Below are 17876 nucleotides of genomic sequence, written 5' to 3'. Positions count from 1 at the left end.
TACCAACCATCATCACCATCTACCAACCATCATCACCATCTACCAACCATCATCACCATCTACCAACCACCATCATCACCATCACCATCTACCAACCATCATCACCATCATCACCATCTACCAACCATCACCATCATCATCATCACCATCACCATCTACCAACCATCATCACCATCATCATCTACCATCATCACCATCTACCAACCACCATCATCACCATCTACCAATCACCATCTACCAACCATCATCACCATCTACCATCATCACCATCCCCATCTACCAACCATCAACACCATCACCATCTACCAACCATCATCACCATCATCATCTACCATCATCACCATCTACCAACCACCATCATCACCATCTACCATCATCACCATCACCATCTACCAACCACCATCATCATTTACCAACCATCATCATCACCATCACTATCTGCCGATGGCGGTGATGGTATCAGGGGGGTGAGGAGGAGGGGGGGTCAGGGGGGGGGGGTGAGGAGGGGGTGAGGAGGGGGGGGTGAGGAGGGGTGAGGAGGGGTGAGGAGGGGTGAGGAGGGGGGGGTTGAGGAGGTCGTGGGTTCCGTAAACCCCCGGGTTGAGAACCACTCGTGTAGAGAGTAGAGGGCTATTCACCTATTTGGAAGTGTGTGTGTGTGTGGTTGTGTGTGGTGTGTGTGGTTGTGTGGTGTGTGTGGTTGTGTGTGTGTGGAGGTGTGTGTGGAGGTGTGTGTGTGGTTGTGTGTGTGGTTGTGTGTGTCTGTGGGTGTGTGTGGGGGTGTGTCTGTGGGGGTGTGTCTGTGTGTGTGGGGGTGTGTGGGGGTGTGTCTGTGGGAGTATGTCTGTGGGTGTGTGTCTGTGGGTGTGTGTGTGTGTCTGTGTGCGTGGTTGTGTGGGGGTGTGTCTGTGTGTGTCTGTGGGTGTGTGTCTGTGTGTGTATGGGGAGTGGTAGTGTAGCGGTTAGCGCTACGCTGTGCTATGAACCTGGCGACCCGGGTTCGATTCCCGCTCACGGCCAACACCAGTGACGATTATCTGAACCGGTCCCGGGCCTTCCCTAGGTCGACTCAGCCTCAAATGAGTACCTGGTGCAGTGTTGGTGTCTAGTAGTCCACATCGCCACTAGGGAGGTGGCAGCCACGCTGGGTGGTGATGGTGGTGGTGATGGTGGTGATGGTGGTCATGGTGGTGGTGGTCATGGTGGTGGTGGTGGTGATCATGGTGGTGGTGATGGTGGTCATGGTGGTCATGGTGGTGGTGATGGTGGTCATGGTGGTGGTGGTCATGATGGTGGTGGTCATGGTGGTGGTGGTCATGATGGTGGTGATGGTGGTGATGGTCGTGATGGTGATGGTGATGGTCATGGTGATGGTGGTGATGGTGGTGGTCGTGGTGATGGTGGTGATGGTGGTGGTCGTGGTGATGGTGGTGATGGTGGTGATGATGGTGGTGATGATGGTGGTGATGATGGTGATGATGGTGGTGATGGTGATGATGGTGGTGATGGTGGTGATGGTGGTGGTGATGATGGTGGTGATGATGGTGATGATGGTGGTGGTGGTGATGGTGGTGATGGTGACCACCCACTCCCTCTGCGTGAACCACGGCCGTCAGAGATGCTTCTGCCAGCTCCTCACTAACAGCCCCAACAGATACCGGATGATGAGCGAGATACCACACGGGTCAGGTACCAGATGATGAGTCAGATACCAGCTGGGACAGATACCAGCTGGGACAGATACCAGATGATGAGTCAGATACCAGATGATGAGTCAGATACCACACGGGTCAGGTACCAGATGATGAGTCAGATACCAGATGATGAGTCAGATACCACACGGGTCAGGTACCAGATGATGAGTCAGATACCAGATGAGGAGTCAGATACCACACGGGTCAGGTACCAGATGGTGGGACAGATACCAGATGATGAGTCAGATACCAGATGATGAGTCAGATGCCAGATGATGAGTCAGATGCCAGATGATGAGTCAGATGCCAGATGATGAGTCAGATACCACACGGGTCAGGTACCAGATGGTGGGTCAGATACCAGATGGGACAGATACCAGCTGGGACAGATACCAGCTGGGACAGATACCAGATGATGAGTCAGATACCAGATGATGAGTCAGATACCACACGGGTCAGGTACCAGATGGTGGGACAGATACCAGATGATGAGTCAGATGCCAGATGATGAGTCAGATGCCAGATGAGGAGTCAGATACCACACGGGTCAGGTACCAGATGATGAGTCAGATACCAGATGATGAGTCAGATACCAGATGATGAGTCAGATACCAGATGATGAGTCAGATACCACACGGGTCAGGTACCAGATGATGAGTCAGATACCAGATGATGAGTCAGATACCAGATGATGAGTCAGGTACCAGATGATGAGTCAGATATCAGATGATGAGTCAGATACCAAATGGGACTGATACCAGATGAGTCATGTAACAGATGATGAGTCGGATACCAGATGAGTCAGATACCAGATGATGAGTCAGATACCAGATGATGAGTCAGATACCAGATGATGAGTCAGATACCAGATGAGTCAGATACCACACGGGTCAGGTACCAGATGATGAGTCAGATACCAGATGATGAGTCAGATACCACACGGGTCAGGTACCAGATGATGAGTCAGGTACCAGATGAGGAGTCAGATACCACACGGGTCAGATACCAGATGATGAGTCAGATGCCAGATGATGAGTCAGATACCACACGGGTCAGGTACCAGATGGTGGGACAGATACCAGATGATGAGTCAGATGCCAGATGAGGAGTCAGATACCAGATGAGGCAGATACCACACGGGTCAGGTACCAGATGATGAGTCAGATACCAGATGATGAGTCAGATACCAGATGATGAGACAGATACCACACGGGTCAGATACCAGATGATGAGTCAGGTACCAGATGATGAGTCAGATACCAGATGATGAGTCAGATACCAGATGATGATTCAGATACCAGATGATGAGTCAGATACCAGATGATGAGTCAGATACCAGATGATGAGTCAGATACCACACGGGTCAGGTACCAGATGATGAGTCAGGTACCAGATGATGAGTCAGATATCAGATGATGAGTCAGATACCAGTTGGGACTGATACCACATGAGTCATGTAACAGATGATGAGTCGGATACCAGATGAGTCAGATACCAGATGATGAGTCAGATACCAGATGATGAGTCAGATACCAGATGATGAGTCGTGTACCAGATGATGAGTCTGATACCAGATGGGACTGATACCAGATGAGTCGTGTAACAGATGATGAGTAGTAGTAGGAGGGGTCACACGGCTTGGGTAACAACGTTAGTGCCCGGCTGGCTACAGCGGCAGCGGTGGAGTTTACAAAGCGGTGGCACCGAATCACCGGGCTCAGAGGTCATCGCCGGCATCGTCATCGTCGATATCGATCATCGGCAGGTAGCGTTGAGATCATCGTCATCGGCAGGTACCACTGAGATCATCGGCAGGTAGCGTTGAGATCATCGTCATCGGCAGGTAGCGTTGAGATCATCGTCATCGGCAGGTAGCGTTGAGATCATCGTCATCGGCAGGTACCGTTGAGATCATCGTCATCGGCAGGTAGCGTTGAGATCATCGTCATCGGCAGGTACCGTTGAGATCATCGTCATCGGCAGGTAGCGTTGAGATCATCGTCATCGGCAGGTACCGTTGAGATCATCGTCATCGGCAGGTACCGTTGAGATCATCGTCATCGGCAGGTAGCGTTGAGATCATCGTCATCGGCAGGTACCGTTGAGATCATCGTCATCGGCAGGTACCGTTGAGATCATCGGCAGGTACCGTTGAGATCATCGTCATCGGCAGGTACCGCTGAGATCATCGTCATCGGCAGGTACCGCTGAGATCGTCATCGGCAGGTACCGCTGAGATCATCGTCATCGGCAGGTACCGTTGAGATCGTCATCGGCAGGTACCGTTGAGATCATCGTCATCGGCAGGTACCGTTGAGATCATCGTCATCGGCAGGTACCGTTGGGATCATCGTCATCGGCAGGTACCACTGAGATCATCGTCATCGCAGGTACCGCTGAGATCATCGTCATCGTCAGGTACCACTGAGATCATCATCGTCAGGTACCATTGAGATCATCGTCGTCATCGCTAGGTACCACTGAGATCATCGTCAGGTACCACTGAGATCATCATCGTCAGGAACCGTTGAGATCATCGTCGTCATCGCTAGGTACCACTGAGATCATCGTCAGGTACCACTGAGATCATCATCGTCAGGTACCACTGAGATCATCATCGTCAGGTACCACTGAGATCATCATCGTCAGGTACCACTGAGATCATCATCGTCAGGTACCACTGAGATCATCATCGTCAGGTACCACTGAGATCATCATCGTCAGGTACCACTGAGATCATCGGCAGGTACTGTTGAGATCATCATCGTCAGGTACCACTGAGATCATCATCGGCAGGTACCGTTGAGATCATCATCGTCAGGTACCACTGAGATCATCATCGTCAGGTACCACTGAGATCATCATCGTCAGGTACCACTGAGATCATCATCGTCAGGTACCACTGAGATCATCATCGTCAGGTACCACTGAGATCATCATCGTCAGGTACCACTGAGATCATCATCGTCAGGTACCACTGAGATCATCATCGTCAGGTACCACTGAGATCATCATCGTCAGGTACCACTGAGATCATCATCGTCAGGTACCACTGAGATCATCGGCAGGTACTGTTGAGATCATCATCGTCAGGTACCGTTGAGATCATCATCGTCAGGTACCACTGAGATCATCATCGTCAGGTACCACTGAGATCATCATCGTCAGGTACCACTGAGATCATCATCGTCAGGTACCACTGAGATCATCATCGTCAGGTACCACTGAGATCATCATCGTCAGGTACCACTGAGATCATCATCGTCAGGTACCACTGAGATCATCATCGTCAGGTACCACTGAGATCATCGGCAGGTACCGTTGAGATCATCATCGTCAGGTACCACTGAGATCATCATCGTCAGGTACCGTTGAGATCATCATCGTCAGGTACCACTGAGATCATCATCGTCAGGTACCACTGAGATCATCATCGTCAGGTACCACTGAGATCATCATCGTCAGGTACCACTGAGATCATCATCGTCAGGTACCACTGAGATCATCATCGTCAGGAACCGTTGAGATCATCGTCGTCATCGCTAGGTACCACTGAGATCATCGTCAGGTACCACTGAGATCATCATCGTCAGGTACCACTGAGATCATCGTCAGGTACCACTGAGATCATCATCGTCAGGTACCACTGAGATCATCGTCGTCATCGCTAGGTACCACTGAGATCATCATCGTCAGGTACCACTGAGATCATCATCGTCAGGTACCACTGAGATCATCATCGTCAGGTACCACTGAGATCATCATCGTCATGGCTAGGTACCACTGAGATCATCATCGTCAGGTACCACTGAGATCATCATCGTCAGGTACCACTGAGATCATCATCGTCAGGTACCACTGAGATCATCATCATCGTCAGGTACCACTGAGATCATCATCATCGGCAGGTACCACTGAGATCATCATCGTCAGGTACCACTGAGATCATCATCGTCAGGTACCACTGAGATCATCATCGTCAGGTACCACTGAGATCATCATCATCGTCAGGTACCACTGAGATCATCATCATCGTCAGGTACCACTGAGATCATCATCATCGGCAGGTACCACTGAGATCATCATCATCGGCAGGTACCACTGAGATCATCATCGTCAGGTACCACTGAGATCATCATCGTCAGGTACCACTGAGATCATCATCGTCAGGTACCACTGAGATCATCATCGTCAGGTACCACTGAGATCATCATCATCGTCAGGTACCACTGAGATCATCATCATCGGGCAGGTACCACTGAGATCATCGGCAGGTACCACTGAGATCATCATCGTCAGGTACCACTGAGATCATCATCATCGGCAGGTACCACTGAGATCATCGGCAGGTACCACTGAGATCATCATCGTCAGGTACCACTGAGATCATCGGCAGGTACTGTTGAGATCATCGGCAACGCATCTCTAATGAACTCAACAGGCGGATTTTTGAGAGAGTGGAGAGAGACAACCGGATTGGTCAACAGCCATGGGGGGTGGGGGCCGTGGGGGGGGGGGGTGGGGGCCGTGGGGGGGTGTGGGTGGGGGGTGTGGGGTGTGGGTGGGGAACGTGGGGGGGGGGGGGGTGTATGGGGGGGATGTGGGTGGGGGGGGATGTGGGTGGGGCCGTGGGGGGGGGGATGTGGGGGGGGCGTGGGGAGGGGCCGTGGGTGGGGGCCGTCGGGGGTGTGGGGGGGGTGTGGGGGGGGTGTGGGGGGGGGGGGGCCGTGCCAGCAGATGCTGCTGAAGCCAGGGAGCGGGGAGGGGGTTCCGAACCGACGGACAAAACCATGAAACGGCTCCCGACACGAGGCCGTCACGATCATGAAGGACGCTGCCTTCGATAATCACTGCCGCGGGGGGGGGGGGGGGGGCTGGGGGGGGGGCTGGGGGGGGGGGGCTGGGGGGGGGGAGGGGCGCGGCAATTACGGCGGTGGGGGGGCGGACACCAAGATACGGGGGGGGAGGAGTCACGGGGTGGGGGAGGAGTCATGGGGTGGGGGAGGAGTCACGGGGTGGGGGAGGAGTCACGTGGGTGGGGGAGGAGTCACGGGGTGGGGGAGGAGTCACGGGGTGGGGGAGGAGTCACGGGGTGGGGGAGGAGTCACGGGGTGGGGAGGAGTCACGGGGTGGGGGAGGAGTCACGGGGTGGGGGAGGAGTCACGTGGGTGGGGGAGGAGTCACGTGGGTGGGGGGAGGGGAGTCACGGGGTGGTGGGGGAGTCACGTGGGTGGGGGGGGAGTCACGGGGTGGGGGGAGGAGTCACGGGGTGGGGGGAGGAGTCACGGGGTAAGGGAGGAGTCACGGGGTGGGGGAGGAGTCACGTGGGTGGGGGAGGAGTCACGGGGTGGGGGAGGAGTCACGGGGTGGGGGAGGAGTCACGGGGTGGGGGAGGAGTCACGGGGTGGGGGAGGAGTCACGGGGTGGGGGAGGAGTCACGTGGGTGGGGGGGGAGTCACGTGGGTGGGGGGGGGGGAGTCACGTGGGTGGGGGAGGAGTCACGTGGGTGGGGGGGGAGGAGTCACGTGGGTGGGGGGGGGAGTCACGTGGGTGGGGGGAGGGAGTCACGGGGTGGTGGGGGAGTCACGTGGGTGGGGGGGGAGTCACGGGGTGGGGGGAGGAGTCACGGGGTGGGGGGAGGAGTCACGGGGTAAGGGAGGAGTCACGGGGTGGGGGAGGAGTCACGTGGGTGGGGGAGGAGTCACGGGGTGGGGGAGGAGTCACGGGGTGGGGGAGGAGTCACGGGGTGGGGGAGGAGTCACGGGGTGGGGGAGGAGTCACGGGGTGGGGGAGGAGTCACGTGGGTGGGGGGGGAGTCACGTGGGTGGGGGGGGGGAGTCACGTGGGGTGGGGGAGGAGTCACGTGGGTGGGGGGGGAGGAGTCACGTGGGTGGGGGGGGGAGTCACGTGGGTGGGGGGGAGGGAGTCACGGGGGTGGGAGGGGCAGAGTCACGTGGGTGGGGGGGGAGTCACGTGGGTGGGGGGGAGTGGTCACGTGGGTGGGGGGGGCGGAGTCACGGGGTGGGGGGGGGAGTCACGTGGGTGGGGGGGGGAGTCACGTGGGTGGGGAGTCACGTGGGTGGGGGGGGGGGAGTCACGGGGTGGGGGGGAGGAGTCACGTGGGTGGGTGGGGGGGGAGTCACGTGGGTGGGTGGGGGGGGAGTCACGTGGGTGGGTGGGGGGGGGGGGTGAAGACCTCCCCCCTCTCCCCCCTCCCCTCCCCTCCCCCCTAGCTATCACCAAACAAGTCTAGGAGTGAGACGTCTCGCAGGCCGCTGGCGACGCCCTCCAGGGTGGCGACGGCCAGGGCCAGCCGGCGTCTCAACTCAACCCCCCCCTCGCCCCCCTCCCCCCCTCGCCCCCCTCGCCCCCCTCCCCCCGCTGGCCAGCTGCCGGATGTCGCCGAGGATGGAGGGGAGCGAGAGGGGGCCGGAGCCATAGAGTGCGTGGCGGAAGGGCGACTCCCACTGCGACGAGTAGCGGCTCAGCATGGACAGCTCCATCTGACGGGGTGGAGGGGGAGGTGAGAGGGAGAAGGGGGTAGGGGGAGGGTCTCTGTGGGTCTCTGTGGGTGTCTGTGGGTGTCTGTGGGTGTCTGTGGGTGTCTGTGAGTGTCTGTGTGGGTGTCTGTGGGTGTCTGTGGGTGTCTGTGTGGGTGTCTGTGGGTGTCTGTGGTGTCTGTGTGGGTGTCTGTGGGTCTCTGTGTGGTGAGTCTGTGGGTGTCTGTGGGTGTCTGTGGGTGTCTGTGGGTGTCTGTGGGTCTCTGTGGGTCTCTGTGTGGTGAGTCTGTGGGTCTCTGTGGGGTGTCTGTGAGTGTCTTTGGGTCTCTGTGGGTCTCTGTAGGTGTCTGAGGGTCTCTGTGGGTGTCTGTGGGTGTCTGTGGGTGTCTGTGGGTCTCTGTGGGTGTCTGTGGGTGTCTGTGTGGTGAGTCTGTGGGTGTCTGTGGGTCTCTGTGGGTCTCTGTGGGTGTCTGTAGGTGTCTGAGGGTCTCTGTGTGGTGAGTCTGTGGGTCTCTGTGTGGTGAGTCTGTGGGTGTCTGTGGGTCTCTGTGGGTCTCTGTGGGTGTCTTTGAGTGTATGTGAGTGTCTGTGGGTGTCTGTGGGTGTCTGTGAGTCTCTGTGAGTCTCTGTGGGTCTCTGTGAGTCTCTGTGGGTGTCTGTGGGTGTCTGAGAGTCTCTGTGGGTGTCTGTGAGTCTCTGTAGGTCTCTGTGAGTCTCACCTGAAGCAGGCGGTCGTTGATGAGTTTGTTCTCAGACTCGCTGTGCCAGTCTGCACGCTGTGGGTCTCTGTGAGTCTCTGTACGTCTCTGTGAGTCTCTGTGGGTCTCTGTGAGTCTGTGTGGGTCTCTGTGAGTCTCTGCGGGTCTCTGAGAGTCTCTGTGAGTCTCTGTGGGTCTCTGTGAGTCTCTGTGGGTCTCTGTGAGTCTCTGTGGGTCTCTGTGAGTCTCTGTGAGTCTTTGTAGGTCTCTGTGGGTGTCTGTGAGTCTCTGTGGGTGTCTGTGAGTCTCTGTGAGTCTCTGTGAGTCTCTGTGAGTCTCTGTGAGTCTCACCTGAAGCAGGCGGTCGTTGATGAGTTTGTTCTCAGACTCGCTGTGCCAGTCTGCACGCTGTGGGTCTCTGTGAGTCTCTGTACGTCTCTGTGAGTCTCTGTGGGTCTCTGTGAGTCTGTGTGGGTCTCTGTGAGTCTCTGCGTGTCTCTGAGAGTCTCTGTGAGTCTCTGTGGGTCTCTGTGAGTCTCTGTGGGTCTCTGTGAGTCTCTGTGGGTCTCTGTGAGTCTTTGTAGGTCTCTGTGGGTGTCTGTGAGTCTCTGTGGGTGTCTGTGAGTCTCTGTAGGTCTCTGTGAGTCTCACCTGAAGCAGGCGGTCGTTGATGAGTTTGTTCTCAGACTCGCTGTGCCAGTCTGCACGCTGTGGGTCTCTGTGAGTCTCTGTACGTCTCTGTGAGTCTCTGTGGGTCTCTGTGAGTCTGTGTGGGTCTCTGTGAGTCTCTGCGGGTCTCTGAGAGTCTCTGTGAGTCTCTGTGGGTCTCTGTGAGTCTCTGTGGGTCTCTGTGAGTCTCTGTGGGTCTCTGTGAGTCTCTGTGAGTCTTTGTAGGTCTCTGTGGGTGTCTGTGAGTCTCTGTGGGTGTCTGTGAGTCTCTGTGAGTCTCTGTGAGTCTCACCTGAAGCAGGCGGTCGTTGATGAGTTTGTTCTCAGACTCGCTGTGCCAGTCTGCACGCTGTGGGTCTCTGTGAGTCTGTGTGGGTCTCTGTGAGTCTGTGTGGGTCTCTGTGAGTCTCTGCGGGTCTCTGAGAGTCTCTGTGAGTCTCTGTGGGTCTCTGTGAGTCTCTGTGGGTCTCTGTGAGTCTCTGTGGGTCTCTGTGAGTCTCTGTGAGTCTTTGTAGGTCTCTGTGGGTGTCTGTGAGTCTCTGTGGGTGTCTGTGAGTCTCTGTAGGTCTCTGTGAGGCTCACCTGAAGCAGGCGGTCGTTGATGAGTTTGTTCTCAGACTCGCTGTGCCAGTCTGCACGCTGTGGGTCTCTGTGAGTCTCTGTACGTCTCTGTGAGTCTCTGTGGGTCTCTGTGAGTCTGTGTGGGTCTCTGTGAGTCTCTGCGTGTCTCTGAGAGTCTCTGTGAGTCTCTGTGGGTCTCTGTGAGTCTGTGTGGGTCTCTGTGAGTCTCTGTGAGTCTCTGTGAGTCTCTGTGAGTCTCTGTAGGTCTCTGTGGGTGTCTGTGAGTCTCTGTGGGTGTCTGTGAGTCTCTGTAGGTCTCTGTGAGTCTCACCTGAAGCAGGCGGTCGTTGATGAGTTTGTTCTCAGACTCGCTGTGCCAGTCTGCACGCTGTGGGTCTCTGTGAGTCTCTGTACGTCTCTGTGAGTCTCTGTGGGTCTCTGTGGGTGTCTGTGAGTCTCTGTGAGTCTCTGTGGGTCTCTGTGAGTCTCTGTGAGTCTCTGAGTCTCACCTGAAGCAGGCGGTCGTTGATGAGTTTGTTCTCAGACTCGCTGTGCCAGTCTGCACGCTGTGGGTCTCTGTGAGTCTCTGTACGTCTCTGTGAGTCTCTGTGGGTCTCTGTGAGTCTGTGTGGGTCTCTGTGAGTCTCTGCGGGTCTCTGAGAGTCTCTGTGAGTCTCTGTGGGTCTCTGAGAGTCTCTGCGGGTCTCTGAGAGTCTCTGTGAGTCTCTGTGGGTCTCTGTGAGTCTCTGTGGGTCTCTGTGAGTCTCTGTGGGTCTCTGTGAGTCTCTGTGAGTCTTTGTAGGTCTCTGTGAGTCTCACCTGAAGCAGGCGGTCGTTGATGAGTTTGTTCTCAGACTCGCTGTGCCAGTCTGCACGCTGTGGGTCTCTGTGAGTCTCTGTACGTCTCTGTGAGTCTGTGTGGGTCTCTGTGAGTCTCTGCGGGTCTCTGTGCGTCTCTGTGAGTCTCTGTGAGTCTCTGTGGGTCTCTGTGAGTCTCTGTGAGTCTCTGTGGGTCTCTGTAAGTCTCTGCGGGTCTCTGTGAGTCTCTGTGAGTCTCTGTGGGTCTCTGTGAGTCTCTGTGAGTCTCTGTGGGTCTCTGTGAGTCTCTGTGAGTCTCTGAGTCTCACCTGAAGCAGGCGGTCGTTGATGAGTTTGTTCTCAGACTCGCTGTGCCAGTCTGCACGCTGTGGGTCTCTGTGAGTCTCTGTACGTCTCTGTGAGTCTCTGTGGGTCTCTGTGGGTGTCTGTGAGTCTCTGTGAGTCTCTGTGGGTCTCTGTGAGTCTCTGTGAGTCTCTGAGTCTCACCTGAAGCAGGCGGTCGTTGATGAGTTTGTTCTCAGACTCGCTGTGCCAGTCTGCACGCTGTGGGTCTCTGTGAGTCTCTGTACGTCTCTGTGAGTCTCTGTGGGTCTCTGTGAGTCTGTGTGGGTCTCTGTGAGTCTCTGCGGGTCTCTGAGAGTCTCTGTGAGTCTCTGTGGGTCTCTGAGAGTCTCTGCGGGTCTCTGAGAGTCTCTGTGAGTCTCTGTGGGTCTCTGTGAGTCTCTGTGAGTCTCTGTGGGTCTCTGTGAGTCTCTGTGAGTCTTTGTAGGTCTCTGTGAGTCTCACCTGAAGCAGGCGGTCGTTGATGAGTTTGTTCTCAGACTCGCTGTGCCAGTCTGCACGCTGTGGGTCTCTGTGAGTCTCTGTACGTCTCTGTGAGTCTGTGTGGGTCTCTGTGAGTCTCTGCGGGTCTCTGTGCGTCTCTGTGAGTCTCTGTGAGTCTCTGTGGGTCTCTGTGAGTCTCTGTGAGTCTCTGTGGGTCTCTGTAAGTCTCTGCGGGTCTCTGTGAGTCTCTGTGAGTCTCTGTGGGTCTCTGTGAGTCTCTGTGAGTCTCTGTGGGTCTCTGTGAGTCTCTGTGAGTCTCTGAGTCTCACCTGAAGCAGGCGGTCGTTGATGAGTTTGTTCTCAGACTCGCTGTGCCAGTCTGCACGCTGTGGGTCTCTGTGAGTCTCTGTGAGTCTCTGTGGGTCTCTGTGGGTCTCTGTGAGTCTCTGTGAGTCTCTGTGGGTCTCTGTGAGTCTCTGTGAGTCTCTGTGGGTCTCTGTGAGTCTCTGTGGGTCTCTGTGAGTCTCTGTGGGTCTCTGTGAGTCTCTGCGGGTCTCTGTGAGTCTCTGTGAGTCTCTGTGGGTCTCTGTGAGTCTCTGTGGGTCTCTGTGAGTCTCTGTGAGTCTCACCTGAAGCAGGCGGTCGTTGATGAGTTTGTTCTCAGACTCGCTGTGCCAGTCTGCACGCTGTGCCAGCTCAGACAGCCAGTACGATGATCGATCCATTTCACCCAGAGCCCGGGTCAGGCCCTCTAGTGGCACGTCAAGTTCCTGAACCACCACCGCCACCAACACCACCACCACATTACAACAACCACCACCACATTACAACATTACAACAACAACAACAACCACCACATTACAACAACCACCACCACCACCAACACTACCACCACATTACAACAACAACCACCACCACCACATTACAACAACAACCACCACATTACAACCACCACCACCACAACCATCACCACCACATTACAACCACCACCACCACAACCATCACCACCACCACATTACAACCACCACCACCACATTACAACCATCACCACATTACAACCACCACCACCACCACCACCAGCACCACCACCACATTACAACCACCACCACCACCACAACCACCACCACATTACAACCACCACCACAACCACTACAACATTACAACAACAACCACCACAACCACCACCACATTACAAACACCACCACATTACAACCACCACCACATTACAACCATCACCACATTACAACCACCACCACCACCACAACCATCACCACCACCACCACATTACAACCACCACCACATTACAACCATCACCACATTACAACCACCACCACCACCACAACCATCACCACCACCACCACATTACAACCACCACCACATTACAACCATCACCACATTACAACCACCACCACCACAACATTACAACCACCACCACAACCATCACCACCACCACATTACAACCACCACCACATTACAACCACAACCACCACCACATTACAACCACCACCACCACCACCACATTACAACCACCACCACAACCACCACCACCACCACCACAACCACCACCACATTACAACCACCACCACCACCACATTACAACCATCACCACCACAACCACCACGACCACATTACAACCATCACCATCACAACCACCACATTACAACCACCACCACCACCACATTACAACAACAACCACCACATTACAACAACCACCACCACATTATAACAACAACCACCACCACATTACAATCACCACAACCACCACATTACAACCACCACCACATTACAACCACCACCACTGCAACCACAACCACCACATTACAACCACCACCACTACATTACAATAACCACCACCACATTACAACCACCTCCACCACCACCACCACTACATTACAAACACCAGCACTACCACCACCACATTACAACCACCACCACCACCACTACTACATTACAACCACCACCACCACCACATTACAACCACCACCACTACAACCACAACTACCACATTACAACAACCACCACCACATTACAATCACCACAACCACCACATTACAACAACCACCACATTACAAACATCACCACCACCACTACTACATTACAACCACCACCACCACCACCACATTACAACCACCACCACTACAACCACAACTACCACATTACAACCACCACCACCACTACATTACAACAACCACCACCACCACTACATTACAACAACCACCACCACATTACAACAACCACCACCACATTACAATCACCACAACCACCACATTACAACAACCACCACCACATTACAATCACCACAACCACCACATTACAACAACCACCACCACCACCACATTACAAACATCACCACCACCACTACTACATTACAACCACCACCACATTACAACCACCACCACTACAACCACCACCACCACTACATTACAACAACAACCACCACCACATTACAACCACCACCACATTACAACCACCACATTACAACCACCTCCACTACCATCACCACATTACAACCACCACCACTACAACCACAACCACCACATTACAACCACCAACACCACATTACAAACATCACCACCACATTACAAACACCACCACCACATTACAAACACCACCATCACCACAACCACCACAACTACTACATTACAAACACCACCACATTACAAACACCACCACCACCACACCACCACCACCACCACATTACAACACCACCACCACCACCACCCCACCTGTAAGCTGGCCGTGCGAGCGGCGCTGCCGAGCGTCTCCACGAGGTCCCCCAGGGCCGTGACGTAGCCCACCACCACATTACAACACCACCACCACAACCACCACAACTACATTACAACACCACCACAACCACATTACAACAACCACATTACAACACCACCACCACCACAACCACCACAACTACATTACAACACCACCACCACCACATTACAACAACCACCACCACCACCACCACAACTACATTACAACAACCACCACAACCACATTACAACAACCACATTACAACACCACCACCACCACAACCACCACAACTACATTACAACATCACCACCACCACAACCATCACCACCACCACATTACAACCACCACCACCACATTACAACATCACCACCACAACCACCACAACTACATTACAAACACCACCACCACCACCACATTACAAACATCACCACCACAACCACCACAACTACATTACAACAACCACTACCACCACCACCACAACCACCACCACCACCACTACCACCACCACATTACAAACATCACCACCACCACTACCATCACCACCACATTACAACAACCACCACCACATTACAACATCACCACCACAACCACATTACAAACACCACCACCACAACATTACAAACACCACCACCACCACAACTACTACATTACAACAACCACCACCACCACTACATTACAACAACCACCACCACCACTACATTACAACACCACCACCACCACCACCCCACCTGTAAGCTGGCCGTGCGAGCGGCGCTGCCGAGGGTCTCCACGAGGTCCCCCAGGGCCGTGACGTAGCCCACCACCACATTACAACACCACCACCACAACCACCACAACTACATTACAACACCACCACAACCACATTACAACAACCACATTACAACACCACCACCACCACAACCACCACAACTACATTACAACACCACCACCACAACCACCACAACTACATTACAACACCACCACCACCACATTACAACATCACCACCACCACAACCACCACAACTACATTACAACACCACCACCACAACTACTACATTACAACACCACCACCACCACCACATTACAAACACCACCACCACCACCACACCACCACCACCACCACACCACCACCACCACCACACCACGTGTCTCCTCTCCCCACCTGTAAGCTGGCTGTGTGAGCGGCGCTGCCGAGGGTCTCCACGAGGTCCCCCAGGGCCGTGACGTAGCCCGCCACCACATTACAACACCACCACCACAACCACCACAACTACATTACAACATCACCACCACCACCACCACATTACAACATCACCACCACCACAACCACCACAACTACATTACAACAACCACATTACAACACCACCACCACCACATTACAACACCACCACCACCACAACCACCACAACTACATTACAACATCACCACCACCACCACATTACAACACCACCACCACAACCACCACCACATTACAACACCACCACCACCACAACCACCACATTACAACATCACCACCACAACCACCACCACATTACAACACCACCACCACCACAACCACCACATTACAACATCACCACCACCACCACATTACAACATCACCACCACCACAACCACCACAACTACATTACAACAACCACATTACAAACATCACCAGCACCACCACCACATTACAACATCACCACCACAACCACCACAACTACATTACAACAACCACCACCACCACCACCACATTACAAACATCACCACCACAACCACCACCACCACAACTACTACATTACAACCACCACCACATTACAAACACCACCACCACCACACCACCACCACACCACGTGTCTCCTCTCCCCACCTGTAAGCTGGCCGTGCGAGCGGCGCTGCCGAGCGTCTCCACGAGGTCCCCCAGGGCCGTGACGTAGCCCGCCACCACATTACAACACCACCACCACAACCACCACAACTACATTACAACAACCACCACCACCACCACCACATTACAACATCACCACCACAACCACCACAACTACATTACAACAACCACCACCACCACCACCACCACATTACAACATCACCACCACAACCACCACAACTACATTACAACAACCACCACAACCACCACATTACAACAACCACATTACAAACACCACCACCACCACATTACAACCACCACAACCACCACAACTACATTACAACAACCACATCACAAACACCACCACCACCACCACAACCACCACTACTACCACCACCACCACATTACAACATCACCACCACCACCACCACCACACCACGTGTCACCACCACCACCCCACCTGTAAGCTGGCCGTGCGAGCGGCGCTGCCGAGCGTCTCCACGAGGTCCCCCAGGGCCGTGACGTAGCCCGCGGGGTCGTAGGGCAGCCGGCGGGTGGCGGCGGCGTGGACGCAGGCCAGGGCCAGGACCCTCGCCCCCGCCTCCGCCAGGGCGGCCCTGCGGGAGGAGGAGGAGGCGGAGGAGGAGGAGGAGGCGGCGGAGGAGGAGGAGGAGGAGGCGGCGGAGGCGGCGGAGGCGGCGGAGGCGGCGGAGGCGGAGGAGGCGGCGGAGGAGGCGGCGGAGGAGGCGGCGGAGGCGGCGGAGGCGGCGGAGGCGGCGGAGGCGGCGGAGGCGGAGGAGGCGGCGGAGGCGCGGCCGCGGTGGGCACGGGGCGGGGCAGGGGGGGCGGCGGCGTCCTCCACGGTGCCACACGCAGAGCAGGGGCGGCCACCGGCCTGGACGGGCGGTGAGGAGGTGGTGAGGAGGTGAGGGGGGAGGAGGTGAGGGGGGAGGAGGTGAGGGGGGTGAGGGGGTGAGGAGGAGAGAGGTGGACATTGTGAACGAGACTGGGGGAGGGAGAGAGACACCCAGGGCCAGGCGCGTCTCTGACACGCCGGCCATCGTGAACCCCCTTGAGCGTGGAGGTGGTGGTGATGGTGGTGATGGTGGTGGTGGTGATGGTGGTGATGGTGATGGTGGTGGTGATGGTGGTGATGGTGATGGTGGTGATGGTGGTGGTGGTGATGGTGGTGGTGGTGATGGTGGTGGTGGTGGTGGTGATGGTGGTGGTGATGGTGGTGATGGTAGTGATGGTGGTGATGGTGGTGATGGTGGTGGTGGTGATGGTGATGGTGGTGATGGTGATGATGATGATGGTGATGATGATGGTGATGGTGGTGATGGTGGTGATGGTGGTGATGATGGTGATGATGGTGGTGATGATGGTGGTGGTGATGGTGGTGGTGGTGATGGTGGTGATGATGATGGTGATGGTGGTGATGGTGGTGGTGATGGTGGTGATGGTGGTGATGGTGGTGATGGTGATGGTGGTGATGGTGGTGATGGTGGTGGTGGTGGTGATGGTGGTGGTGATGGTGGTGATGGTAGTGATGGTGGTGATGGTGGTGATGGTGGTGGTGGTGGTGATGGTGGTGGTGGTG

General features: G+C 55.3%; 1 protein-coding gene and 2 long non-coding RNA genes across 9 annotated transcripts in view; 1 reads left to right on the top strand and 2 right to left on the bottom strand.

The window, feature by feature from the left end:
- Positions 1-4363: 4363 nt before the first annotated feature.
- Positions 4364-6169, top strand: LOC142908177 (uncharacterized). Its single transcript, XR_012931627.1, has 3 exons — positions 4364-4465; positions 4741-4787; positions 6091-6169. It is a non-coding gene; the product is annotated as an uncharacterized LOC142908177 (long non-coding RNA).
- Positions 6170-7881: 1712 nt separating this feature from the next.
- LOC116937507 (uncharacterized) lies at positions 7882-15271 on the bottom strand. 2 transcript variants are annotated; one of them, XR_012931626.1, is made up of 3 exons: positions 15183-15271; positions 8914-12476; positions 7882-8197 (listed from the first exon to the last, which is right to left on the bottom strand). It is a non-coding gene; the product is annotated as an uncharacterized LOC116937507 (long non-coding RNA). The 2 variants fall into 2 exon arrangements; XR_012931625.1 differs by lacking the exon at positions 15183-15271 and adding an exon at positions 14433-14533.
- Positions 15272-16717: 1446 nt separating this feature from the next.
- LOC116937017 (transferrin receptor protein 2-like) overlaps positions 16718-17876 on the bottom strand; it is a 79002-nt gene continuing 77843 nt past the window's right edge. For all 6 annotated transcript variants that reach the window (XM_076058493.1, XM_076058490.1, XM_076058495.1 and 3 more), the window contains one exon: positions 16718-17171. In XM_076058493.1, coding sequence (XP_075914608.1) covers positions 16719-17171 — 453 coding nt within the window. In that variant the 3' untranslated portion in view covers position 16718. The remainder of the gene's footprint in view (positions 17172-17876) is intronic.

The sequence above is a fragment of the Petromyzon marinus genome, assembly GCF_048934315.1.
Source record: "Petromyzon marinus isolate PM22_M1 ecotype Great Lakes invasive population chromosome 75 unlocalized genomic scaffold, UKy_Petmar_22M1.pri1.0 chr75_unloc.5, whole genome shotgun sequence".
Classification (NCBI taxonomy): domain Eukaryota; kingdom Metazoa; phylum Chordata; class Hyperoartia; order Petromyzontiformes; family Petromyzontidae; genus Petromyzon; species Petromyzon marinus.
The sequence above is the reverse complement of the archived record's forward strand: the minus strand, read 5'-3'. Positions and strand labels throughout refer to the sequence as shown.